Below are 26684 nucleotides of genomic sequence, written 5' to 3' on the forward strand. Positions count from 1 at the left end.
AAATGTGAACAGTCCTGAGCTGTGCTGATAATAAGACAGCATTGTGAAGTGTTCATGTGCCTAGATATGTCTGTCATTGCCTACTGCATTTGGAGTGCACTTGGTACTGTTCTTGCACACCATGAAGGGCACGCTGAGATTCACCTCCATGGAGCCTGACAGGTGTGTGTTCCTTATAGCCTCAGCAGAGCAAAAGGACCAGATGTTCGTGGCCATTTGAAGCTTGGTATTTTAAATGAAGAGGAGACACGTCCTATCGGATGTTTCTTGGCCCCTCCGATGTGCTCTTGGCAGTGTGAACAGCAGCTTGTTAACTTCTGGGACTAGTTAAAAGGGCTGAGGAGGAGCACTAGGAGAGGAGAACCGGGATGCCTTTCTATCCCTTCTTGTGTTAAACTGAGCAAATGGCTTTATTTGCATGCTAGCCTGTGTTGTCCCTGTTTCACTGAGCCCTGCACACGTAGGTAGTGAGAGGCAGTAGCTGTTCAGAAGCTAAATAGGACAGAGAGACCAAGCACAGTGTATTCTTATCCCATGAGAGAGCAGAGAGCGCTGACGTGAAAAGTGAGATGACTTAGTCACAAGGGAGAAAGCTTTTTATTCAGGTGCAGTGGCCTTTGTCTCATGTTATTCTCTGTGCCTCAAATCCCTCATCTCTCCTGATATGATCATCTCCAGTCTAGGTGACCACATGTCTGCAGCAGTCACAGGCAGCCAAGCCAAGGAAATCTGTTTAAGCTTAAAGTGTCTACCAAACAGCTCTCTCCTTGCAGCATGCATCTCTCACTCCTTAGTAGAACAAGATTGATAGCAAAAGACTAATATCAACAGCAGAGGTTCGATACAAGGTGAGATCAAGGGCATCGTATTTCAGTGCATGTGGAACTTAATCTCAGTGTCTCGCCAGATACTGCCCCATAGTCCATCCGTACTAGTCTCCCTCTGCAGTGTGCATGGGGGAACCTGGATAGTTGGATTCAGGTGTGATGGTGTTGTTGAGCAAGGGTTTCTCCTGCACAGACACAGGGAGAGGCCCTCTGCAGTGCACGTTGCCTAAATTTTTGGCTTGCCCAGGCATATCAGACTATTCCCCTTTATTGCTGGGGTCTATGCTGAAACTGGGCAGTCTCTTGCACTTATAGTAGCAGCAGGTAAGATCTTTGTGTCTGTGTCTCACTCCCACCTGATATAAACCCTGTGATGATTTCACTGTTAGAACATGTTGAGAGAGGCCTGCCCTGGGTGTTTCAGGGACACTGAGAGAAGTGATGACAGTGCTGAGGATAGAAAGGGGCACTTGCTGTGCCTCACACTCTGTGACCTGCCAGCAGTGACTTCAGAGCTGAATCTGGGGAGACTGAGGTGATCCTGTCTTGAAATACCTTCCTTCCCAATGGTGCCTCTATCTTGACATGCTTTTATCTGGTCTCTAACCTCCTTTTTCAGGGTGACTGTGGGTTAAATAAGGAGGGCTCCGTGATGTGAAGCTTACTGTTTGAAATTGTCCCATGTCCTGAGAACAAGTTGAGCGTAGGAGTTTGCAGGCAAATCTATTCCCTTCTCAGAGTGTGGCGCAAAGATCCCTGAGGTGACAGAATCTCGAGATGGTGAGATCTTGCAACCTGGCCCTGCACTGAGCTCAGCCACTGATTTGGGCCTGCTTTCCTAACATACTGTGCTTGATTTAATCTCAACACTGTCTTGTTTGGAGTTGTGGGCTGAGCTCAGATCTGTCTGCTTGTCCTTGGCACCTCTTCTTCCAGCTGTGCCAGCCCTGGGGCTCAGTGTGCGTTATATTGGTGCAGGTGTTGAGGAGGAAAGAGCTTTGGCTGCAGGACAGCAGAGGCTGAAAGAAAATTCCTGGGGTGTCAAGATCAAGCTTAGCACTAGTGGACAAAGACTTATATTTTTTCCCACCCCTCTTTTGTCTGCTTCCCTCAGGGAGACCTGAAGTTGAAACCTTGAGGCTCCATATCCTGCCTTTTCCTCAAGCATGGCCACTTATTGATCCTGTGTGCAATTTCCCCTTGATGCAGAGTGCTCTGCAGTGCTGTTGGGGAGGTAACTTGTTTGCAAGGCTTCACCCCACCATGCCATGGCCAGCCTCACCACTGCTGCTTCCAAAGGGTAATGCAGTCTGTCCCCCCATCCAGAGCAGCACATCACTGTCATGAAAGGCAGCATGCCTGTTCCCCCTGTGGGAGGACTAGGCCTTGCTGGCTCAGTCAACTGCAACCTAGGACTGCTGTCAGCCCTCAGTTTAATATCCAACACATCCTGTGTTCAGGGAGCCATATCTTATGCTTTATTGGAGGGAGCTGACTCAAACACGCTTCCTTTGTCTCTGCGTGCAGTGGTTTATCGAGCATATAAGTGCAGGACATTTTTCTTAATTGAATTTGCTGGGAACTCGTGTTTAGCTGATCTGGCTTTCACTCAGTGCCACTTGCAAGAATTCCCCATGGGAGCACAAGGGCGAGTGGAAAAAGCCATGCATTTTGGAAGCACATGCAGCCAGCCAGGTTTTGATTTCCCCAAGAGGTATGAGCTCACGTCTCCACATCTGCGGCCGTGCAGGCTGCCAGTCCAGCGGTTTTGCGAGGCCACTGCTTTGTGTGTGTTCCCCTCGCCCTGAGCGGTGGGTCTGGAAACAGTTTCCCGCGGTTGCAGCCGTCTGCTCCTTGGCTGCCAGCTGGGCGCTTCTGCCGGGCTCGTTCCCACATGATGGTAGCAGCTGACGTGTCACGAACCTCTCATTAGCTTCGTATCTGATTGTGGTGCAGGAAAGCATTTGTCAGTAAACGTGCTGGCTCAGATGCCATCCGGCCCTAACTAAAGGCTGTCCACGTGGTAGATGGTCCAACACTCTGTCTTTTCTCCTCTTGGGACAACAGAAACCCTTGGGTCCTGGGGAACGAGGTTTTTCCTTGCTCTTAGCAGTGTGTGGGCTAGCTGTTTGGCTCCACTCCACTCAGCACTGGTTGTTCCTGATGGTATGTGCTGCTTTCCCCACCTGCCCTGTTTATACAGCGGGAGCCAAGCTTTGCCTTGGGGCAGAGCTCCCTTCGTGCCGGGGAGGAACAGCCTTTTCTCACAGTGATGTATTAACTCTGGTCATGCAAAAGAGCTCAGTTCTTTCCTCTTTCCCTTCCCTGGTGTTACCCAGTGCTAAGACATCTGTTTCTGTCTATCTCATCCTCTTACAGTCTACCTGCCAAGCTGATCAATGGAGGGATAGCTGGGCTGATTGGGGTCACCTGTGTATTTCCCATTGACCTGGCAAAAACTCGCCTGCAGAACCAGCAGAATGGCCAGCGGATGTACACCAGCTTGTGAGTACCACCTGCATGGGCAACATCCCTTGGGGCTTTTGGCAGGGAATCCTTCCTTTTTGTTACCTCTTTCAGGTGAGTTCAGCATTTCTAGGAACTGGACTGTCCTCAGGAAAGCCAGGGGACAATCCTGAAGCAAGCTGTGCTTGAGGAGATAATCCAAATAGAGCAGCTATTGAGGCTGCTGAGCTGAGCGGATGAGATCTCTGCAGAGGGCACACCTGTTTGAATTCCTTGCTTGGGAGCAGAGTGTTCACTGCTGTCAGAGCTCAGGACCAAACCACAGGGAGTCCCATTCGATTCTCTGCTGAGCCGCAGTCAGGCGCATGAGGGAATTTCTGCCTGTCTTGTATTTCCATCACTCTGGTATTGGAGATCCTTCCTTTGCTGTGTCAGTTTTGAAAAGACAAAGCAGTCACCCATTCCCAGTCTAGACCGCTGTGTGCGGACCTTTTGAAGGATCACAGGTTGACATGTGCTGTGGTTACCCCAGCAGTCCTGTGTCCAAAAAAAACCCAAGTGCTGCAGGCTGTAGGAAAAGAAGGCATGAGTATATCCAGCCCACCGAATTCCCCTGGAGTTTGTGTTGGACTCATAGGGCTGTGTGTCTGCTGTGGGAATGCACACCACACAGCACAAGATGCTTCATCCTAGGAACCAGACACAGGCCTTAGTTTTCCAAAAGTACTGCTGTCATTGAGGGGGAAGAAGGGACTGGGATGGGACTGATGAGGTCTGTCCTGTCTCCCTTCCACTTTGTTTAGAATTTGAGGCAGAGTGGGGATAGGAAGAAAATGCTCTGAAAATGCTCTGTATGTTGATGATTTTAGTCTCTGTGCCTCCTTGCTCTAACTGATGGCATGTAATGATGCATGAGCTTAGGCTGCAGGCTCTGGTGCTTCCCTTGACAGTTCTCATGCTCTCTGCTCCCTGCATTGTTTGTGTGCCCAGACTTGTTGGCAGGATGCAGCTTCCCATCTTGCCTTGCCTCTCCTTTTGGTTGTGTTCTGCTCCTGCTGCAGATTGCATCTCTCCCTGAGGATCACTTATCCCCCTGATCTTACAGGTGGCAGCAAGAGGAGTATGGACAGGATGGAGAACTTGTAGGCTCCCCTTGGGACTGCGTGCCAGGATGCCTTGTCCCTGGAGGGAAGCTCAGTAGGAGAGAGGCTTTTATTCTCCAGCAATTGAGCACAGATCTGCTCCATAGCCAGGAATTGCTGTGGGATGAGGCGCTGTTAAGGAATACATAGGATTTACCCTGTATATTTGAGCTGGCTCCTTCTAAGAAGGGGAAAGGATGAGCTTTCCTAACAAAGGCTGCCCAGTTACAGGGGCTTATTTTTCTGAAAATACTGTGTACCCATCAATACCAGATCTCAAAGGTGTCTGCTGAACACCCAGGAAGGCAGCTAGTTCATTAAGAATTTTGCTGTCTTACTTTAAGATAGCATGCCTTGCTTCTGCTCAGCTCAAGAGACCTTTAGCATCAGGGGAACCTTTCACTTGAAGGAGCCAAAGACGCTTTGGAGCAGTTCTGAGGGCTGGAGATAGCTGGGATTTTGGGCTGTCCTGCCCCAGGTATGTTATGTATCATTTTAGTTGGCTATTGGCTCCCTTTTCCAGGAAGAGAAAAGAGCTGGGCATGGCCTTGGCTGCATCTTGTTCTGCTGCAGCTCGAGGGGTTGGAAGTGACATGCAAGCATGGTGAGGCAGCAGGGCTTCTTGAGTGTGATGGGGAACAGCTCTTACCAATCCCCTCCCAACCACAGCTTATTCAAAACAGCACCACTGGCTCAAGGAAAAATGCCTTGTCTCCAGCACTGCAGTGGAAGAACTTGATGGGAGGGATAGGAGAAAGGTGCACTGAGATTTCTGGGGCTTGCAAATGTGTTGAAGGAGCTGCTCCAAAGAAGGAGATGGGTGTGTGCAAGCTGCAGGAGCTGGGGTGGAGTGTGTGAAAGATGGGATCCCAAAGGATGTGGAGAGTCCCAGCAGAGAGGGGCAACTCATTGCTGTGACTGGCAGCAATGCAGGATGGGCTCTTCACAAATAATGTGGGGTACCCTAGAACAGTCTTGACCCAGGTAGGGACATAACACTCTCAAGGGAAGTGTGTATTTCCTCCTTTTCCACCTCAGCACTACTACAGAGCAGAGATGAAGTTTACTCCTTGTGTTGCCAGATCTCTTAAAACAAATTCTTGTTTTCATCAGCCATACTTCCCTTATTACTGCTTAAAAGAGCCTTTTGGTTCTTAAATTATGCATGCATTTGTACCTCTCTCTTCCCCTATGGCCATAGAAGTACCTGTCCCTTCCCAAACACCCCAAAGCCACCTTCAGCCAACATCCAGGCTTTGTGCATCTGTGGTTCGGAGAGGGAAACTCTGCCAGGGGATCTGTGCTGCCTTCTTGAACTGCGCCTTTGGATTTGCTAGGTGTGTGTCTGTGCCTTCAAAAGCCTTTGTGCCATTCCAGCACTCTGCATAGATTTCCCATTTGCAGTAAATATATTTGCAAGAAGGAAGGTGCCAGTTTTCCCCTTGGAACACGGCACCCTGCCACGCTCTTCCCAGGGCAAGAGCTTGAGTGCTGGCTGCCTGCTCTGGGACCTGATGTGTTAAAAGTAAATGCTTTAATCTGTGTGGGAGGCCACAGATGACTGAGTGCTCAGGTCATCTAGTGTTTGTGTGTGTGCCTTGTGTCAAATTTCATGGACTAAGTCAAACAAGCCAGCATGGAGGGTTTTGGCCCCCCTTATTTCCTTCCAGAGCTGGATTTAAAAATGCATACATGGGGATCTGCTTGTTAGAGTATCTCATGCGCGTTTGCCACAGGGGACCCTGGATAAACAGCCCTCGCAGTGACACTCTTCCCTTTTGTGTTTCTAGAAAGCAGACAGCGCGTGCAGGGTGAGCCGGGGGTTTCAAAGCCCCTGTGAATTAGGGGTTGAAATTGGACTCAGGCCTCAACAATGGCACATTCAGAGGCTGACGCAGTTCCCGTCTCAGCTCAGGGTTTTGCTGACAGAATGCAAATGGAAACCACTCCAAGAAATTTGCTTTGTTTTTCTCTGTTCTCACCCACCTTTGAGCTCCTGTGGTTCATCTCTCTGTTTTGTTTGCAGGTCTGACTGCCTCATTAAAACAATTCGGTCGGAAGGCTACTTTGGCATGTACAGAGGTAAGTAAAGCTGAGTCAGGCACAGCAGAGCTTTTGCGTTGGAAGCACTGGTGCGTAAGTGGGAGGAAAAGCTCTGTTCTCTGGCATATAAAGCAATAACCTAGCAGTATCCTAAGAGGTTGAACATTGCAGCTGTTTCTGAAAATAAGCTACTCCGTGCAGTTGTCTGCTCAGCTATCCATCATTCAGGGCTTGAGTCCTCCCCGTGGTGTTAAACCTTACCATTTACTGATGGTCATCTGTACTAGCAGTTAAAGTGAAGCTGATGGACTTCGTTTCAGGACTCTGTGTGTTTGTTTCCCGGCTTGGGCACAGTAACTTTTGCCAGAGGAGCAGTAGCAAATCAGCTCTTGAAGTATCTTATTTTGCGGTTGATGACTGAGTTTATGTCAAAGCCCACCACCAACATGGTCAGGCCTGATGTCTCTCAAGCATGCTAAAGTGCTTTGTTCAAGTATTAAGACAAGCAGCTATTAAAACAAAAATAACCTGCCCCCAGAAAAGAACTCCCTTGAGGTGGTAAGAAAATCAGAAGTTGGCTCACAGTGGAGCTTCGGCTGTTTGGTCATTGTGTGTTGACTGTGGGGGGAAGTGGCAGGTCCACAAAGCCCCTGGAGAGGCTGGAGCCCCTGGAGCTTGAGAAGTTTGAAATATTGGATAGTGTTAGGCCTTTCCCATGAGAACAGTGAGGCTAATTAAATGTTTCCATGGACACAGCCTTGACTTTTAGGGAGTTAGCTAGAAAAGGATAACAGTGCAAGGACGAAGCTGTTGACTGTGTGCAGGTGTTAAATTCCTAAGTGTTTTTGCAAAAATATATTTACATTATGTGTGTGGGAAAGTAGGGGCCAGCTAGCTCAATAAAACCTATCTGCTGCTCTGAGGCAGCAGACACCCCCTGTCTCATCTTTCTTCATATGTGTGTGTGTGTCTTCTTTCTTCACGGACCAAAACCTAACGACAGATACCCCACGACAGTTGACCTGCTGGAAATTTCCTGTCTCCTTGACTTAGGCTGTCTGTTGCAGCAGCGAGTTCCTTGCTGATATTATACCTTTTATAGTTTAAACACAAAATCCATGGAAGTTTTTAAAGCTTTTGAGGAGATTTTGAGGAGAGCAGGCCAAATTTTGGCTTTTATTTGTAGCAGAGGAAAATATGGAGTACCTTCTTGACTCTCAGCACAATCCAACTGGCTTAGTTGGCACTGAGGTCTGGTTCATTTTATATACTGATAGTCAATTGCCTTCATATGCAGTTTTTATCTGAGGTGCTCAGATAGCATTCTTTGTGGCACTCATTCACTGATAAAGCCTGATTAAAGTGCTACTATAATTGAGTCCTTGCTCTTTGTCTTTCCAAGCGGAAGTCCGGAGGTGCTGGCGCCTTGCTGTTGGCATGTGTAGCGTCTCTTGCTGCTTCTTTTAAAGCTCCTAAGGAAACACAGACACTGTGGCTGGCTGGCCTGGGAGCAGGCACTGACTGCTCAGGCAGCATCTCTTGCCAAGCTTACTGGTGGGCGTTTCAGGGGAGTGTGGTGGATGATGAGGATGGATTGGCTGCTTTGCCTGAGCTTTCCTGGGATCAGGCAACAAGACAAATAACCCTGAGGAACCCTGGCAAGCTCCATCTTCAGTGCTAGCAGTGACGCCTTCCCCTTTGACTTTTTCCAGAAGCTGGCTGCTTCTGTGTTTCTAGCCAGGAATGGAGCCTGCATTAACTTTGGCTGTAAATATACAGTGGCAGGCTGCTTGGTGGGGAGCAGAAGGAAGAAGCTGTTCAGGTAAACCTACAGGAGAGACTGTAGGACCCGTCAGGGCTTTTGGGAGAGACAGCTGAGTTCTGTAAGGCATAGGGTGGTGGAGGGGATGTGCATCACCAGGCCACTTGTCACTCCCAAGCAGAAATCTCAAAGGGTGCAGAGGGTTTTGTGTACCTCTTGCTTTTTCCAGCTCTAACGAGTCTGGTCAGTTTGGTCCATGTCCCTATGTCTGTTCCCTGGACTGGATAGTGGCTTGAATTTACTTTTCACCTCTGACTATTAAATGGGGAGCTGGTTGGAGAGGGCTTTTCTGAATGGCTCCTGTTCCTTCCAGAAATTCATAGTATTTTGGCATGGTCAAGGTGCAAAGGTGAGTCCTGTGCCTCAGTTCTGTGAGCTGACATTAGCAGCCCTTCCCTCACTCTCAGGGAGAGGGTTGGTGGGTAAAATACATCCCAGATTCATGAAGAATGTGTGAGTGCTTTTCTGGAAAGAAGATAAAGAGATGTCTCAGCCTTGTGGACAGGGAAATATGGAAATCAGATGGTGGGATTGGTTCCTGCTCCCTCCATCTGTCCCAGTTCCCCAGCAGAATTTGCTGAATGACTCATGAGCTCTTATTTGTAGCCTTTAAGCTGAAATTGGGAGGATTATATGTTAATATGCTAAAGTGGCAGCTGCTGTTCCCCATGGAGAAGTCACAAGCACATCGGTTGTCCCTGCAGATCACTTGGCCTCAGTTGGAGGACAGAAGGGGTCTGTTTGGGTACAGCCATTCCCACTGTGTGACTTCAGGGCTCCTTTATGTGCGATTCAAAACTCCACAGTGTGGACAGGAAAAAGGCTTGAGCTTGCAGGATGCTTTTCTGCAGAACACCTCTTAAGGGGTGTGTGTGGGCAGATAGTCCTTGCTTTGAATGAGTAGTCCATAGCAAACTGTGTGATGTACAAGACAATCCCAACATTTCTCTCAAGTTCTTGGATTTGTTTGGGGTAGGAAGAAGAGGTTTTTTCCCTTATGTTTTTTTCCATAACATCTAGGTAGCAGCAGTGCCTTAAAGCTGAGTGGAGCTGTCTAGCCCTGTCTGTGCTCAGGGAATGACGGTGTGCTGCCTTCAGACATGATGCCGAGCGAATGAATCCATAGTGCCTGTGGGCTCCTGGACCCCATGGGCATCAGTGGTAGGGGACCTTGGAGAGATACTCTCTCAGCTCCCTGCTATAGTCCATCTAGAAGCCATCTAAAAATTCCCAGCACATGTCCCACTGGGTAATCCCACTGGTGTTTGAAGACCAACTGTTTAGCCTCGCTGGCAGGAGCTGAAGGCCTAGATCAGGCTGGGGAAGTGCCCTCTGCTGTTGATGACATTTGGAGGGTAACTGCAGTTTAGCTGCAGTCGTGTGGCAGCCTTCCCTGGCCTCTGCTAATAATATCTCCCACGTGTCCCAATGCTGCACTGGGGATGACTCAGTCCCCCTGTTATGTAGGTTGCTGGTGGTGTGTAAGGGCTTCTGTAGAAATGCGTTTTAATAACAAAACCCAAACTCAGTGAGAAGGCGGCACTTAGAAATTCAGTTGGCAAACAACTGGTTTTGCCCCTAGTTGATTTCGTTGCCTATAGGCCAAGATTGGCTTTAATTAGGGAAATACTCATTGGCGTGGGTATAATTGAAGAGCTTGAGATTTTGTAAAAAGATAGAAAACGCTGTGGAAGGTATACAGCCAGCAGCTGAAGTATCTAATTTCTCCTCCTCAGTGAATTGAAGCTGTTATGGATTATTGAGGACAGGGATTATGCATTCTCTGCTAAGCAGCTTAACCGAAAATATCAAAGATGTAGTAGAAAACCCAGGTTCATTAACTTTTTTTTCTGTATATTGCGTGTTTTTACCCTCTGCTTTATTTGCAATTGAGGGAGAAATTTCTGTGAAAGCCTCCTGGTTCCTGGAGGAGGTCAGCATGTGGAAGCATACTTCTTGAGTGCCTTTCTTGCTTGATGGTTTGGAGTTTTTCTTTCTTTCAGTGAACCCTTTGCACTGGTGTTAGAGTAGATGGTTTATTCTTTTTCCTTTCTCTCCTTCTTTTTCCAAGGAAATAGTTGTTCATGCTGCATGTGTATGGGTGTTGTATTTTCTAGCCATTGAGAGTGGGGCTGAAGTTATCTCCAACTTGGCATTTGAGGAAACACTTCATGGGTAGCCACTTCCACTTAAAAATTAGGCTTTGTGGATTTGCTTTGTAGATCCCAATATGATTGACGTTAAAAGATGGAGGTAGAGCATGAGGGTCATGTCTGTGAGGCTTCTTATCACATGCAAGAGCCATGGTGGGGGACACATGATGGTATAGGAAGAACATCGAGCTGAAGCAGTGCAATCACTGATGCACTAAAAAGTTTGCAAAAACCCAGGAGTGTGAGAGTGCTGCCCTGCTCCCTGCTAGTTAATTTGTCTCGTGTAAAAGATAATGGCATTTGTTGGATGTCATGGCCAGTGTGGAATGAATGCATTGGCTTAGCTTGCTACAAGGTAGTGTTATGCTGTGTTTTCTGCAAAATCTGAACATGGGAGTTGAAAGGGGGAAGATGTGTTGGGCTGCCCAGCCCCATGCAGCAAAATCTCTCTCTTTTCATGCTGCAATTTCCTGCATGGTGGAGATGTGTCTTCTGAGCAGAGGATGCAGAGCCAAGGATTCTTGTGTTCTGGTCCCAGTTGCAGTGGTCCCAGGAGTCTCAGTCGCGATTTAGCTTCCTAATCTTAGGAAAGTCCCCCTAAACCTTTGTCTTTCCATTTTTGGAGAGAGGAGAGTCCATCCTGAGGAACCGATTAAGTTGCCTTTCTTCAGGTGTGTTGAGCCCTTACAGCTCTTGTCAACTTGTATTCAAAGGTCCTGAAAATGAACCACATTAGCTCTTTGGAGCCTGGTGGGGGTGCAGGACTCTCTGGCTGGTTTTCTTTGGAAAATTAATCTTTGGGACAAGTTGTTTAAATCTCAACTGCAAGCATAAATGCCTGTATTTGTGTTCGTTCTTGCAAAGGTGTTCATAGGCCATTAGCAAATCTCAACTGTAACTCCATCGAAGGGCTTGGAGCTCCGTATGCTTCAGTGCAGGCAGGGAGACCTTGAGGTTATCCACTGGAGGACTTTTTGAGCTGTAAGATTTAAATGGACGAGAATAATCTGGAGTGCTAATGTAATAGTGCAAAACTCAGTATACTGGGAAGGGACTAGCCCTTCCCTCACCTCATTTTCCCCAGGGCAGCTTGGAAGCTGCCTCCCAGCCACTGTGTTGCACTAATGCCAGTGTTCATGGCCCAGAGCAGCCGGCCAGGCCACGCAGATGTTTCATTGTGGCAGGCACAATACAGGGATTTGCTGTTTGTTGCTCCTGACAAAAGGGGTGGTTACGGGGGGGGCAGGGGGGGAGCCAAGGCTTGTTTACACCCCGAGTCCCCCAGCAAGCCTTGCCATGGAGGTCAAAGGGGAATTTCTGCAGGCTGCAGCTTGTGGTGGACAACAAGCCGCTTAAACGGTGGCTGTTCTGGGAGTGACACCAAGTGGTGATACACAAGGGAAACCACTTTATTCTAAGGGTCTAGAGCTGGCTGACTTCAGTGCAGATGAACCAGATGACTTCAACCAGCTTCCAGGTCTTTCAGTGGCTCTGCCTTTTCTGGGCTGCCTGGTAAGCAAGCTGCTCTGGTGTTTTCTGGGAAGGCAGGGAGCAGGGATACTAGTGAGAAGGGAGGGTAGGGAGGCTTTTGCCTCTCAGCATCACAAAATATTTGCGAAGGAATTGGGACAAGTTGTTAATCCAACTTGTACTCCTTCTTTGAAGGATTGATCTGCATCCTTCTGAATTTCTAGAAATGCACCCTTGGATGAGAGAAGAGGATGCATGTATGCATGGTGGGAGGCAGTAGTGAAGCTAAAGAAATTACAAAATACATATTGCAAATGGAGTAGAAATACATCTGGGGATATTTTCACAAAGCCAAGGTGTTGGGAGGCAGAAATCCTATTAATTTTCAGAGTTCTTTCTTATTTCTTAATCCATTTGGTGCACTGGGAGCTCTCTTTCATCTGTCATTGGTTTTGAGCAGAAGTTACGACACATTCCTGAAAAACCCAGTTAACAATTCCTTTATTCTCATTCTCCAATGGCCTTTTTTTCTTGCTCAGGGGCTGCAGTGAACCTGACTCTGGTGACCCCAGAAAAGGCTATCAAACTGGCAGCCAATGACTTCTTCCGGCATCACCTCTCCAAAGATGGGTGAGTAGGGAGTTGACCTTTTGCGGTCAACTTAAAAGACACCGGCTTTTGGAACACGTCTGTTGAGAATCAGGGCAAAGGTGGAATGGGGTAGTGCAATGGCTGAAATATGAGTTGACCTTGAACAGCTCAGCTGGTGATTACCTTCAGGCTAAGGATGTAATGTCTAAAATGGGAAGCGTAAAGCACTCCACTGGATGACTGCTCTTTATTCAAGCTTCTAAAAATAGTCCAAGACTTAAGCCAAGGTTAGTAGATCCAGAATTTGTAGAGTAAATGTTTGAGAGGAACCCAGTGGCACTGATCATTGCTCAAACAGCTGCTGGGAGGACCCTTGTCCTCAGCATCCTATTGGATGCTCTGATGCTCCTCCTTGCTCAAATAGATGGCAAGTCAAGTTCTGTAGACCCCAAACTTAGCCCCCCTTTTCTCCTTTTTTATCTTGAAAACAGTTTTAGAGAGGTGGTGAATCTGAATTGACAAAGGGCACTTGCAGCATTACCCAGCCGCTGACCTGCATATAAATGCTGAAGGAATAAAATTATCTGTTCAGCTTGCAAGTGAAGGGTGGTTGATGTGAATTGAATATGAGTAAAAGATGCAAGCTGAGCAGTTGAGAGGGGCTGGGCCTTGAATATTTAATGCCATTTTCACCAAGATATTTCCCTTGCAATTTGGAGAACACTTGTATCTCCCTTCAGACAGAGACCTTTCTCCAGAGACAGAGAAGAACACTATCTCCAGTCCTCAAGTGACAGTAGCTGGAAAACAACCTGCTTGGGATATGATCCCAACTTTTCCCATTAGCAGTTATGGGGTGGAGCCTCACTGAAAATGCAAAGCTCTGGCATGATTACTTGGCTTAACAACTTCCCAGAACATACCACATCAGTCTTGGCTGCTGCAGATCAGTGGCTCAACAGCTTCAGTGGAGATTGTGGACTGACACAGGTTGAAGATCTGTTTTTTTCATGTGCCTATTTTTTTTTGTTCTGGAGTCTTTTAAAGTATCAGCTAACATATGTCTATGTGACTCATCGGCTCGCAGCTCTTTGTGATTTTCTGTCTCTTCAAATAGTGTCTCTTCTGTGCTGTGCTCAGACAGTGGGAGGTGATGATGTCCTCATGGCTCCTCACCCCTGCCAAGCGGTGGATCTGATCCGTGCAGCAGACAGCAGGGTGCACCTTGGTGTACTGCAGTAGACAGCAGCACAGCTCTACCACCACCTACCAAGAGGGGGCTTAGTGGGTTGTACAGGCAGGACAAGGGGTGCCAAGCTACCACGTCTTGTACTACCACTAAGAGAATGGCCCATGGAAGAAATCAGATTGTCATTGCAACATATTTGGCATTCTGTGAGAGCCATCACTGCTGTGATGTTTCAGCCATTAAAATGTGACATGCCTGTCAGTCGATGTCCTGCCCCGTGAGAGGTAAAGACTTCCTCAGAGGACAAGTGTGTGTGTCTGCCTCAGTGATGGGTCTAGCTTAGAGCAGGACTTTGGGTAAATGGGATGCAGCTGTTTCCACGAGCAGCTGAGGTCTTCACTCAGAACTCTTCCAGTTTCACTTTTGGGTTCTTGACTGGTCCACACGTGATGTGGATGATGGGCTGCACTTGATTCAGAATAAAGGAGGTAGAGAGTTTTTCCAAGAGTAAGACACCCTGTTCTCCTAAATCATCTGTACGGCTGGGACTGGTACTACCATGACCTGGGGCACTACTTGGGGAGTGGTGAGCCTTTTGTCTCAACACAGAGTGTTTTTACTTCCTTTAGAGAAAACAGAGGTTGGGTCACAGTTAGAGGACAAGAGCTAGGCAGCATGTGGAGTTGGGGTCACTCATCTCATTCAGCCACCACGGGGGGCTTGGATGAGTGAAAGCTGGTCAGCTCTGCTCATGAGGGTAGCCAACTTGAGCTGGACAGAGAGGCAGAGCCTTGATACTGCTGTGGTAGATGGTTTAAGGTGTTTCTAACTAGAAATATCACTCCAAGATGTGATGAGAAAGAAAATGCCTTGTAGTTTTTGTCTGTGGCTGGTACAGGCTATGAACATGGAAGTTCCAGTGCATTGTCATCTTTCTTAGTGCACAGGGGGTAGAGGGTGATGGATAAGGCCATGACATTACCAGTGATGCTGAGGGCCCTTAGAAACTGCAGAGCAGCTGCTTACCATGGGGTCCCTTTCCTCTGTGTTAAGGAAATCCAAGGCCTGGGGATGGAGTATGTAACCTGCTGGAGGAGTTGTGCCTGGCCATGCTGCAGGCAGTGCAAGTACCTTGCCTTTGGCAGTTCACGTGGTCTTTTCCCATGTGTAGCACATGCAGCAAATAGGAGTGATTGCAAGGGGCTGTTTTATTGATTCACAAAGCTATGTGACTCCAAGGGCTTGCCTTGCTCTTGCAAGCTGTTTGCAGTCTGCAGGTTTCTCCCTTTGGATGTTTCTGTCCCAAAGGATACTCTGGTGCTTTCTGACTCAAAGCTGCAAAAGTCTTCTAGATTTCTAATTTGATATTGAATGCTTTTGTTGCTAAGTATCTAGCACTTGTATTGCTTGAAGTATGTTGTGTGAGTTGGTGATCCTTTTCTAATAAAATGTGCATGTTCTATCAGTTATTTGCCAATAAAAATATGTGCTATTAAAACATACCTCCATGTGCAAGTGGAAGAAGTATGTGTGGACCAGACACAGTGTGGCAAGTCCAGCATGACTCTAAGTACTCTCAAGTTACAAAATGACTTCCAGTGTATATGGATTTATTTATTTTTATCCTTTGAAAAACTTAGTGTTGAAATTGCTTTTAAACTGCTAGGATAAAAAAGTGGCATAAAGCCTATTTTTGAAAGGCCAGACTGAAAACAACACCTGTGATGTAGGAAGCTCCTGGCTACAAATTGCTGGAAGAATATTTTGGGGATGTTGTTATTGCAGGTTTGTGCTAGACTCCCTTTTCCCTAGCTGTGTTCTTGGATGGTGCTGGACATAGAGTATTGGGACAGCAGATCCTCGTGTGGGACCTCCTGCCCTTGTTGGTGCATCTATCTCCTTGTGTCTGGAGATGTCTGTTCCTGCAGCTCTCTCCACCCTAGGACTAGCTCAGTGCTTTTCCCCTCCCTTTGGTGCAGAAAGGTTGTGTGCTCACAGGCTGAGGGACTTGTTTTCCCCTTCTTTGCCAGTTTCTATTTTGATGTCATTATGAGAACCTACAGCTACAGCTTCTTGTTTCATGAGGAAACAAAACCAAATTGGTCCTCCCAAGCTGTCCTGGTCATTTAGGAGCAAGGGAGGCCAGAGTGAGTTGTGTGGGTGCCTAGAACACACTTGCTATGCCAGGGAGGAAAGGAGGGAAACAAAGATACTGAAAAACCTGAAGGGCACCCCATAACCATGACTGAGAGAGGCAATAAGGGTCAAACATTTTTCTATGATAATTTTGACCTAAGATCCTCAACAGTTCCCAGGGGAAGAAGAAGAAAAGGTGACCCACAGGAGAGTCTTCAGGCAGGTCCTTGTGGCACTCTGTAGGGAAGAGTCCCCCTGTGGCTGGGGAAGGCAGGATGTGTGAGAGAGGGGAAACTTCTAGTCTTCAGGCTGCTGGAAACAGGTGGGATTTTTTTTTCCTGTGGCTCTCTGAAGCTGGATGTGTTGAGAGACTCATAATCTCACAGCTGCTGTTAAAATAGTAGTGGCTTCACTGTCTTGAGCACAGGACATGAGAAGAGGGCTAAGTGAAGCACTCAAGTGTGAAACTCTTGGGTATGAAGCTGAGGAAGCAATTTAGATCGGTAGTACACCAGCTTTTGAAGTACATCACTGATTTTTGGGTGGCCAGTGTGCGAGGCCTCTTTGACTGATGTAAGTAGTGCCTACGTTTTATGTCCTCTTTGAATCTGGGTGTTAAACACTTAATAAAAATCAGTCTCTTTAAAGTGTCCTACAAGGTTTCATGTTTATCTCCAAAGTGTTGAGTGCCAGACAGCTGTTTTGTTTGGCATGTGTTTGCCAAGTTTTGTTCATTTTTCAGGTTCTTGGTGAAATATTCTGACTTGGTTACAGTAAGAAGTGTTTCATGCCTTCTTACATAAGCAATTTGTTGCTCATAAAAACTCTTTAGTGTCCCTAGATGAGTTTCCTGTTGCTCTTCTCCAAGATTCTCTTACTTCTCCTGTCCTCTTTAGTCTTGACCTTTATTTTGTTTGCAGTTCTGAAGCAAAGGCTGGCAATCTGCTGTCTTAGCAGCTTGGATCCCTCGGAAGACCAGCACGACTGAGTTAATTCTGCCTTTGCTGATGCCAGCAAATTTTCTTCCTTTTTGCTTCCCCCTGCCTTGTGTCTTTGCTCAGGGACGAGAAATGGCCAACTGTAATTCTGAGACGAGCAAGGCACTTTTCCTTCAGTCCTATGCGGGTGTGGAGACCAAAGCTTGTTCTCCATTGCCTTCCCAGCTGATACGTCTTCCCAGGACTCTTTCCTTCATCTGCTCTTCTTTCAGGGTCTTCTAAAATACTCAGACCATCTCTTCTGTGGCGCCTGTTTAAGTATCCATTGCATGACCTGGTTGATTCATGAGCTGTAGAATGCTCACAGACAGGCTGTAAAGTGGGGCTCTTGATTTAGAAAGGAGGGATGCTGCTGTTAGTCCTGCTGCTGAGCTGCTGAATCACCCTGCACACACTGTGCTTTGGTCTTTCTCTACCCTTGTGGGCCAAGGCAGCCTCTCCTGCAGTTATCCATTGGATGCTCAGACACTTCTTTAATGTAGGTAACCCTCATCCAACTCACTGAGACTTGTAGGTGAGGGAGAAAGAGACAGTTAAGAACTGATAATCTCCCTGTGCCTATTCAGGGATAGCTGTTTGGGGAGGGCTCTTTTATTTAGCATACAGAGACTTGGGGAATTACAGGGGGTTGAAGCTGTTGACATCAAAGGTCAGCCAAAAAGTAAATGCACTTTTAACTGTTAATCTGGAGGGAACTAGACATGGGCTGTTTCATCACAGAATGCACCCAGGAGAGGAGCACTGCCCTTGTCACCATTCCAAGCACGTCTTGGGACAAAATGAGGGCTGTGTTCAACATGCCCAGTCGTGTTACCCTGCTCCATTGTTCACTTCCACAGACATTCATATTGGAAAAAACCACTTGGGATCTCCTACCAGGGCAAACCTGATGCAGGCAGAGAGTCAGCCTTCTCTTGACTTAGTTCAAACACGCAACCCAGAGCTCCTGCACGTATCTGGAATAATGACTACCAGAGCAACATTTTATCTGGCAACGCTACTTTGAGGTGTATCTGCCTCACATCAGTGTTTCATTTTGCTTGTCTGAGGTATTTTTGAGCTGGCATTAGAAGTGAGAGGGAGCTTGTAATGGAAACTTCCTTGCTTTTACATTTCCCAGCATCATAGCTCCAGCTTTCTGAAGTGTGGTTGCAGCGGCTTGTTGTTCCCCCTTGGAAGAACAGGGGTGGGTTAAAGGGAATGATTGGTATTTTGTGAGCGTGTCCCCAAGGGGCTGTGGCAGACAGGGTGCCCTCCCTTTGAAGGATGACTCCTGTGTGTTGGTCCCCTAATCCATATGAAATACCCACTATTTAAATTGTTTGAAAGAAACTGACTCTGTCTGGTTTGAAACTCTTTGGGAACATTCTACAGTCTGTTGGGCTGGCAGACCAAAAGCAGAAGTTATTTCATGAGTGAGGAAAGTGATTTCCAACCAGGGGACACTAACCTCTTGGGTAGGAAATGAAAATGGATGACTTTGTATGGATGTTTCCTTAGGTCAGAGATTTTGTGTCCGGAAATCTTATCGTCCTGATTCCAGAATGACTCTTTTTGGTCCCTGCCCAAGCAGAGTAAACTCGCATATGGTCAAGATTTTTCAGAAACTTGAAAAAAAAACTACTCCCATGTGACATCAATATACCAGTGCTGTCAGAGATCCTAACTTTGGACTGATGTGTTGCTCTGGAAAAGTCCTCCATAAATCTCTAGTTCCTGGTTTTGACTTTATTTTTCAGCTCTAGTTTGAAACTCTTAATTTGGATCAAGCATGAATCTCCTCCCCCTCCCATTTGTCATTGTTGATTTGTCACAAATTACTTGTATGTCAGTTAAAAAAGTGGAATGACTGATTTCTGCCAGTGCAGAATTTGGGGTTATTATGTGTATTTTATATTTAACACCCTCTTGCTGTGATAAAAGATGATTTCTGCATTTGTAGGACCAGATCCTTGCTGATGTTGCAACTTTTGAAGTTAGTCGAGATGTGCCAGTTTTTAAACCACTGAGGATAAGGCCTGTGGTGCCTTAAATATTGAAACCCCTTTGTTGTCTAGACATGAACCATTTTCAAACTCCTTTTATGTGCAGGCTGGTGAGGTTTTGCAAAGGGAATTTGACCCCCTGTATGGTAAATTTGAAACCTCCCGTCAAAAGATTTGCTTATCTTAGGCTATATTTTTCTTGGACTCTCCCCAGTTCCCAGAATATGCCAACCAAAAGCTGAAAGGCATTGTTCTAGGTGCTTTTGATATACCTGTTTGACATCTCTAAAATAAACCCACATGTATAATCCTTCTCTGGGTCACACTGGCATAGCTCCATGGAGTTCAGTCAAGTCAGGCTGACTTTTCTTGGCTGGGATAATGGTCCACAGATGAACAAGCAGGCCAAGTCTTCCCAATCTTTTGAACTGGGTATCAAAGCAGTCACCCTGGATGAAAGCCAGAAGAAATGTACTCCAAGGATGCTCCAGGGCTCTTGCTAAAGTAGGAGATCCTCTGCTGTGCTATAGAGGGAGACTGACAGCCAGCCCCTTTGAGTGGTTTGCTTCCTCCCATGGCCATGCTAGGGACTGTGCAGCCTTGCTGCCGACTGCATTGAGCCATGCAGAGACTGCTTCTGTGCTTCAGGCTGACCAAAAGGCACAAGTTGGCCACCTCCAGGTGGCAGTAGCAGTGGGGACCCCTGGATTGGCACACCCTGGTACCTCTGTTCCTCCAGGAAAGCTTGCTGTGCACACTTCAGCACCCATGTGGGTAACTCGGTGGGAGGGATTGTTCTTTGCAGCTTCTCATCTATGGGGGAATTTGGAAAGGAGAGACTGTGAAATATTTCTCCGTTCAGCCTCATAGGAGAGCTCTATATTTAGTTGCTGGTAATCTCTGTTGTGGCTCTGTGCCTCTAATCCCCTGCTCTGATATCCTCCCTGGAGAAGATGAGAGGTGGAGAAATTGGCCCAGCTGACGTGGTGGCCCAGCAGGATTACAGCACATCTGCCCTCCCTTTCCTGAAGGGTTGGCACTGAAGCTGCTTTGCTGGCCCACTGCACCATGTTGTGTGTGTGCATGTGAAACCCCTGGCACGGGAGTGTGCCTTGGTTTTGCAAGGGAATAGGGCATGTCATTGTGGGACTGCTTTTGCCATTGTGTGGGGACTCACCCTGAGCAGGTTAAGATGAGGTATTGGTGCAGGAGCAGGGCTGTGGGAGGCAAAAATAGTACTTGCATTTAAAACAGAAAAAAGATGAGGCTGTTTCCCTTTGACTGTGTGATTTATATATGCCTCTTTTTTCCCCCTTTTTAGAGAAGAGAATGTCAGATGTACTTTTTAATCAAGTCAGTGTTTTCTGGTGCCAAGGCATGAGGTTTTTTACAGGGCAAAACCACATCAGTTTCTGAAAATTGAGACTTCATGAGCTTTTGCATCCTGAGTTCCTCTTTTTAGTCTTAGCTGGGCTATTTCATGGCTTTGGAACGCAGGGAACAATGAAATGCTGCATTTTATTAGGCAAGAACATGCCACTGATAATCCCTGCTCTCTAGTGCAGAGGACGTACAAAGTTGCAGTGATGGGGGTCCATCCCACCCCCTTGTCTCTCGGGAAGTTTAGTGCAAAGGCTACTTTTACAGTTTTGGAAAGGCTAGTGAGATGAAGCAGCTCGTAACCACAGAGGAGCTGCCTCCCTGATTCATGTTTGCTGTTTATTTATTTTGCTTTTCTTGGAGAACTCGAAAGCAGTAAGTGTAATGTTTTCCCCCCTTGCTCCTTGCTCTGTGGTCTCTGTTTGTTGACAGTGTTTAAAGGACTAGGCTGGCAGAAGGAAAGCTGCTTATCAGCCTTAATGCTCAGGTCCTCTGGTGCCCCCTGAAGTTGATACCCTTTCTGAAAGCTGTGCCCCGCCCAGGGGCAACATCATGCTGCAAGGGAGCTGAAGCACTCTGTCTGTGGATGGAGAGGGTTGTGTGCTCCCATCTGGGGCTGTTCTGACTGGGCTTGTGGCTTTCTCTGAATGTTCTGTTTCTGGGACCAAAGGAGTCTATTCTCCAGGTCTGGTGATGCCAGCAGAGATGCCAAGCCTGGGCTGTGCTGAATTGTCTGTCTCCTGGGCTGCCTTTCCTGTAACCTCCAGGGTCAGAGATGTGCCCTGCGCCTTGTACCAGCTGCCCCAGTGTTAATCCAGGCCGCCTCCTCTGACCATTCTTTTCTTTGAGCAGGAAAAAACTGACACTGATGAAGGAGATGCTGGCAGGCTGCGGCGCAGGTACCTGCCAGGTGATTGTCACCACTCCCATGGAGATGCTCAAAATCCAGCTGCAGGATGCAGGACGTATTGGTATGTGGACTTTTCTTCCCTGTGCACTGAGCAGGGAGGGGAGAAAGGGCTGGGACTGGGTTGTCAAGGTGGAGGTGAAAGAATGAGTGGAGAAAACCTTTTTCCTTCCCCCTGCTCTCCCAAGTCAGAGATAGACTGTAGCAGAAGTTTCTCCTCTTCTTCCCAGCTTCCTTTCCCCACACACTTCTCTCAGCTGGCTTTGCAGAGGCCCTTGCAGTTACAAAAGGTGATGGTTTTTTTGCTCAAAGCAATAGGCTTGGCAATTGAAACAGCAAATGCTGCTGGTGGATGGAGAGAGACAGGAGAGATGACTGGGTGGTCATCTTGTGAGTGATTGAAACTCGTTAGATACTGTGCAACCAAGAAGGGATTAGCATCTTCCAGTGCCTTTCCCTTGTGGTGCTTCCTCCATCTCCATGTTTTCTGATGTCTGTTCTTTCTCCCTTCTACCCCCCTGTAGCACCTCCCTAACAGCTTCCCAAGGGGATGTGTTCTTTCCAAATGACTTGTCTCCCCTTGTACTCTGTCTTCTTTTCTTCCTGACGAAAACAGCAGTTGTCTCGGTTGAAACAGTAAATAAAATTCTCCCAGTGCACTGGATTTGAACGAGGTTTGGGGTCAGGCTCTCAAGACTGTGGGCAGGAGCTGGCAGACAGAGGCAGGAGGGAGTGTGAGCCTCTTGGCTGAAACAATGTGGAGTGTTTCTGGTGAGAATGCAGACCAGTCTGGCACAGAGACTCTAGGGGAAAGAGTTGATTGCTTTTGCCTTAGTCTCTTCCAGAGGTCAGCCTGGGCGATGGCCTCACTCCCCAGGAGCCCTGCATGACACTGTTAGAATCCGTGTTTGTGGCTCTTCCTGGAAAATGGGCCAATTTGCCCTTTAATCTCTCATTGGATGTGGCGTTCCTGAATAATCGCGGATTTACTTTTTCTTTCCTCTCTTCACTGTTTTTAATGCAGACCTTATCCTCTTTGTGCGTATTATTTTAAAATGTTTGAAGGAATTAAGCCATGGTTTGAGGGTTCAGGAGAGGTTTTTGCTGCTGTGAACAGCCTGTTCTCTGTGTGGCAGGAGAGCTGTGGTGTCCCGGTGGCAGCCAGAGGATTGCCTACAGGTTGATGTGTTCTCCATCTTCTGGCCAAAGGGCAGAATTGCATCAGTTGGGAAAGTGGGAGAAACCAGGTTGTGTTTATAAATCTGGCTGAGAAACTCCCCGGGTTAATGATTGCTTTCAAGGGAAGGAGACAAAGAACAGAACTGTTGAACTACTCTCATTTATGAACATCTTTGCTTTGTCGTACAGGCAGCTCAGGGACACAGCTGGAAGCAGGGACTGGCACCTGCCTACTCATAGCAGCTTCTGTTCTCTGCACTGCAGGGAATGTGTGTGACAGGCTGCTCCTGCTCAGGCAAACCGTTTGGTGGGAAAGTGCAGTGAGCATTGCTGTGGTGTGGCAGCACCAGATGCCATACTGGGACAGGCTGAGGGAGATGGGCAGACTGGGAGCAAAAGCTTGCAGGGCACCTGGCTGGCCTTCTATGGCCTTCATGCATATTTTGTCGCACCTGGAGATCTACCTCTTCCTCCTTGTCCTATGGCACCAGGCAGCAAGAGATGCTGCTGAGCAACTTGCAGACCTGTGGTTGTGCTCTTCTCCCCAGCGGCACAGAAGAAGCTGATGGCAGCACAGGCCCAACTCTCCTCTTCCCCTGCGGCGGGGGCGGCCGAGCCGGTGGTGGAGACGCGCACCACAGCGACACAGATAACGAGGGAGCTGCTGCGGAGCAAGGGCATCGCGGGGCTCTACAAGGGCCTGGGAGCCACACTGCTAAGGTAGGGTGGACAAAACTATGGTCCTCCACATGTGCTGGGGTCTTCAGTTTGAAGGGGAGCCCATTGATTCTGCAGGGCTGCATGCCTCCCGTGGGCCTGTTGTCCTTTGTGCAGTCACCTTTTACCCCTCTGAGTTTCCCCTCCTGTCTGCGTTGCAGTCGCAGAGTTGGGATGTCTGCATTGCACTCAGGGCTGTGCTGCCAATGTGTGATGCTTGCAGCCCCTCCATTGCTCACTTTCTTGGTGTCCTTCTCTGAGTTGGCTCATCCTTGTACTTCTTTCTTCCCTTTTCTCCCACCCCACTGCAGGGATGTCCCATTCTCCATTGTTTACTTCCCGCTGTTTGCAAACCTGAACAAGCTGGGCCAGAAAGACCCCAATGTCAAGGCTCCATTCTACGTGTCCTTCCTCTCTGGATGTGTGGCTGGCAGTACGGCTGCAGTGGCTGTCAATCCTTGTGATGGTGAGTCCTGAGCAGCCTGTGGTGGTGGCCTGGTGCCAAGTGACAGGAGTAAGAGGCCCAGAGTGGACTAGGTGAGGAGGAGGGTGACTGCCAGCCTCTTCACAGTATGAGGGCACAGGGAGGCACAGGAGGGGACCTCTGCTGTCTGAGCTGCCACCAGCTCAAATGGTGTGACTTCAGCTGAGCTACAGTTTTGGCCACAGCTTGCACAGAGGTTTGCAGTACTCAATAGATACACCAGAAAGAGGGTGTCATTCATTTCAGTCATTCTTCACAGGAATGGCTACAGACAAGCCCTTGAAAAGCCACATTTCCATGTGGAGTGATAATATGCAGACCACTTACATACATATGGTCATGGAGAAACAGAGGAAGCCTCAAATCTATGGCCTTTTCTCCTGCCTCACAGCATCTGCCTTAAATACCACCTTGGCTTCTCTCCTGTGAAGAACACCAGGAAGTAACTCCTCTCTCTCCAACATTGCACACGCTCCAAGGTGTGAAAGAATGTAAAAACAGAATTGTATATTTTAGATACTTCTTCCAGAAGGAGCTGAGCATTTGAAAAGGAGTTCCCACTTTGCAGAAAGATATCTGAATTTGGAAGTGTTTAAAGCTTAAGGCAGCCTTTGAAACCTGGATCACAGTGAGGGGAGAGGTTGGGTTTTGGGTGGCTGTGTGGGTTTTTTATCTGTTTATGAAGGGATGGGTTTTCCCCGTTCTTGCTGATAAATATACGAAAGTGGTCTGTGTTCTTGGTAATCTCATTTTGACAGTGTTTCAAAGACATTACTCTTGGGCTGGCCCTTGCCTGCTACGCTCCCAGTGCTCACCAGTGTCTCTTCTCTTCTTCTCCCCAGTGATCAAAACGCGGCTGCAGTCCTTGCAGAGGGGAGTGAATGAGGACACCTACTCGGGAATCCTGGACTGCACCAAGTAAGACTCCTCGTGAAGGAGGGCACCACATCAGGTGTATGGCATCTGCTGCTGCCTGCTGCCAGGCAGGCAGTGCAGCTTTTAGACCCAACCAGCAGCTTCTGTTCCAGGTTCTCTCTGAAGCTGTGCTTTTATTAATCTATCTATATCCATATATATATATATATATAGTTATGTAAAAGAGAACTTCTCCCCATATTGAGCAAGATAAATATAGCATTTATATTTAAATACTTATGTCCAAACCCCAGTAGTCATAACAGTGAGATTTTATTTCTGCAAGGGAAGGCAATGCTGTGGTTGTCTCTCTCAAGGCCCCGCTGTGTGAGAATCCTACAGTATTGAGTCTTGTATTCCTCCTGGGACTGCTCTGCACAGTGTCTGCAGGAGCGCTGCAGAGTGGGCTGTCCCCAGCTGCATCCTGTGCTAAACTGTGGTCTGGCTGCTTCAAAACGTGAAAGGACTTTTTCTGCTTCTGTATTTCTGTCATGGCCAGAATCTCTTGCCATCTGGCCGTGTCCCATGCTGAGGGTGGAGCTGGCCCCACTTTGGTACGGGAGGACCTCTTGATGTAAGCTTGGAGTGGGTCGTCTTAGCTGTACTTCCAGACGCAGGCAGATGCTCCTGCTTCTGGGTCAGATGTAGGAATGGGGCATGTTTCTGCATGGCCATTTGCAGAGCATGTGGGGGATGATCTGCTGTGGGGGCGGTGCCAGGCGACAGCTCTTGCCTGGATTTAGCCTCTGGAGGGAGGCAGAAAGCCAGGGCTTGGCCAGAAGCTCTCCTGGCGTGGTGGAGGAGTGAGGTGGACACTTACCTGTCTCTGCTGTTTCTCCCCAGGAAGATCTGGCAGAAGGAAGGGCCCACGGCTTTCTTCAAAGGGGCATACTGCCGAGCCCTGGTCATTGCTCCTCTCTTCGGCATTGCACAAGTTGTCTACTTCATTGGCATCGCAGAGTTCCTGTTGGACATGCTCCCCAAGCCCCGGGCCTAGCCCTGGCGTGCTGGTGTGCCCTCCCGCCCTCTGCAGCGCTGAATTCATCCCCGTGTTCACCATCCATGTCCATTGATGTCAGAGCAACAGCACAAAGGGTTCGCGCAGGGATGCCGAAGGGATGTGGTCTCCAGATGAGCAAACATGGGGAGGGAGAGAGTCCCTTCTCTGTCTTGGTCTGGAACCTGCTCCCTCCTGCTCCTTCCACGGACAATAGTTAATTATTCATATCTCTTTTTTTTTTTAATTTCCCTTTCTTTTTTTTTAATTGTCATTCTTAAGGACACTGGTAAGCACAGACTGGGCTTGCAGACCCAGAAGTCTCCTCTCAGCCTTGGGGAGAAAGAGAGAGGGGAAAGAAATAACTTGAACCCTCATCCACCACAGATTCCCTCTTTCTTCCTGGAGCTGCCAGCTATCTGAGGAGGAGCTGGAGGGGCAGCTGTGTCCCCTCAGCACCTCCTTGGCTCTGCTGACCTTGGGTCAAGAGCGGGCACTGCACAAAGGGGGCATATCTTATTGCTGCTGGAGGCACAGTGTGGGGGGTGCTGGATCTGGCAAGTTCCTTGGCCTGGAAACCTTCACTCCTCCCTTCTCCCTTTTTAAAAACGAGTTGGACTTAAATGAATGCTGATTGTTAATATTGATTTTGTAATTATTTTTGTTTTAAAGCAAAAGGGATATCCCTCCTAACTAGGTGTCACAGGCACATTCTGGTGAGGTGCAGAGATAAGATGTCTGCTCTGTAGGGAACATGTCTGTGGGATCACATGAATGTCCAAAGGTGCTTCCCTGCTTGGCTACAGGCAGGGAAGGGAGAGGAACTTGGGATCAAGTTATTTTCATTTGGGGGTGTTTTCTGGGTGGGTTTTTTGGGGGGGCGGGGTGTGTTTGGTTTTGGTTTTTTGGAGGGGGCTTTTATTTGTTTGTTCTTGGTTTGTTTGGGTTTTTTTTAATGTAGGGTTTTGGGGAGGGAATACCAAACAACAAGAAACCACTTACATTCCTTCAACCTGCCCACCCCCAGGGTGATAAAAAGTGGTGGCTGCAGGTGTAGAGTAGCTGATCTAATTTTTTTCCAGCCTGACCCCAGGTGTGGGAAGGGAGGCACCCACTCCATTTCTGTGGTGCCCAAACTCAGGGAGCTGCACTAGAAATGCTGCTCCTGTGTGCTCACCTTGCAAGGTGAAAACACAAAGCCTGGTTGTGTTTTGATGTTTAACTTGGGTGTGTTTGGAGTCAGCCAGTGTAGAGGAGGCAGAAGGTTCCCGCACCCTGATCCA

The 26684-nt window shown here is 47.9% G+C and overlaps 1 protein-coding gene across 2 annotated transcripts in view; it reads left to right on the plus strand.

Annotated features, from left to right (window-relative positions):
• Nucleotides 1-26048, plus strand: part of SLC25A22 (solute carrier family 25 member 22) — a 51054-nt gene extending 25006 nt beyond the window's left edge. For both annotated transcript variants that reach the window (XM_027727729.2, XM_039381191.1), the window contains exons 3-10: nucleotides 3207-3332; nucleotides 6462-6517; nucleotides 12463-12553; nucleotides 21055-21173; nucleotides 22837-23008; nucleotides 23317-23471; nucleotides 24332-24407; nucleotides 25248-26048. In XM_027727729.2, coding sequence (XP_027583530.1) covers nucleotides 3207-3332; nucleotides 6462-6517; nucleotides 12463-12553; nucleotides 21055-21173; nucleotides 22837-23008; nucleotides 23317-23471; nucleotides 24332-24407; nucleotides 25248-25401 — 949 coding nt within the window. In that variant the 3' untranslated portion in view covers nucleotides 25402-26048. The remainder of the gene's footprint in view (nucleotides 1-3206; nucleotides 3333-6461; nucleotides 6518-12462; nucleotides 12554-21054; nucleotides 21174-22836; nucleotides 23009-23316; nucleotides 23472-24331; nucleotides 24408-25247) is intronic.
• The last annotated feature ends 636 nt before the right edge of the window (nucleotides 26049-26684 follow it).

The sequence above is a fragment of the Pipra filicauda genome, unplaced genomic scaffold, assembly GCF_003945595.2.
Source record: "Pipra filicauda isolate LSUMZ 115617 unplaced genomic scaffold, ASM394559v2 scaffold217_size2002032_pilon, whole genome shotgun sequence".
NCBI lineage: Eukaryota > Metazoa > Chordata > Aves > Passeriformes > Pipridae > Pipra > Pipra filicauda.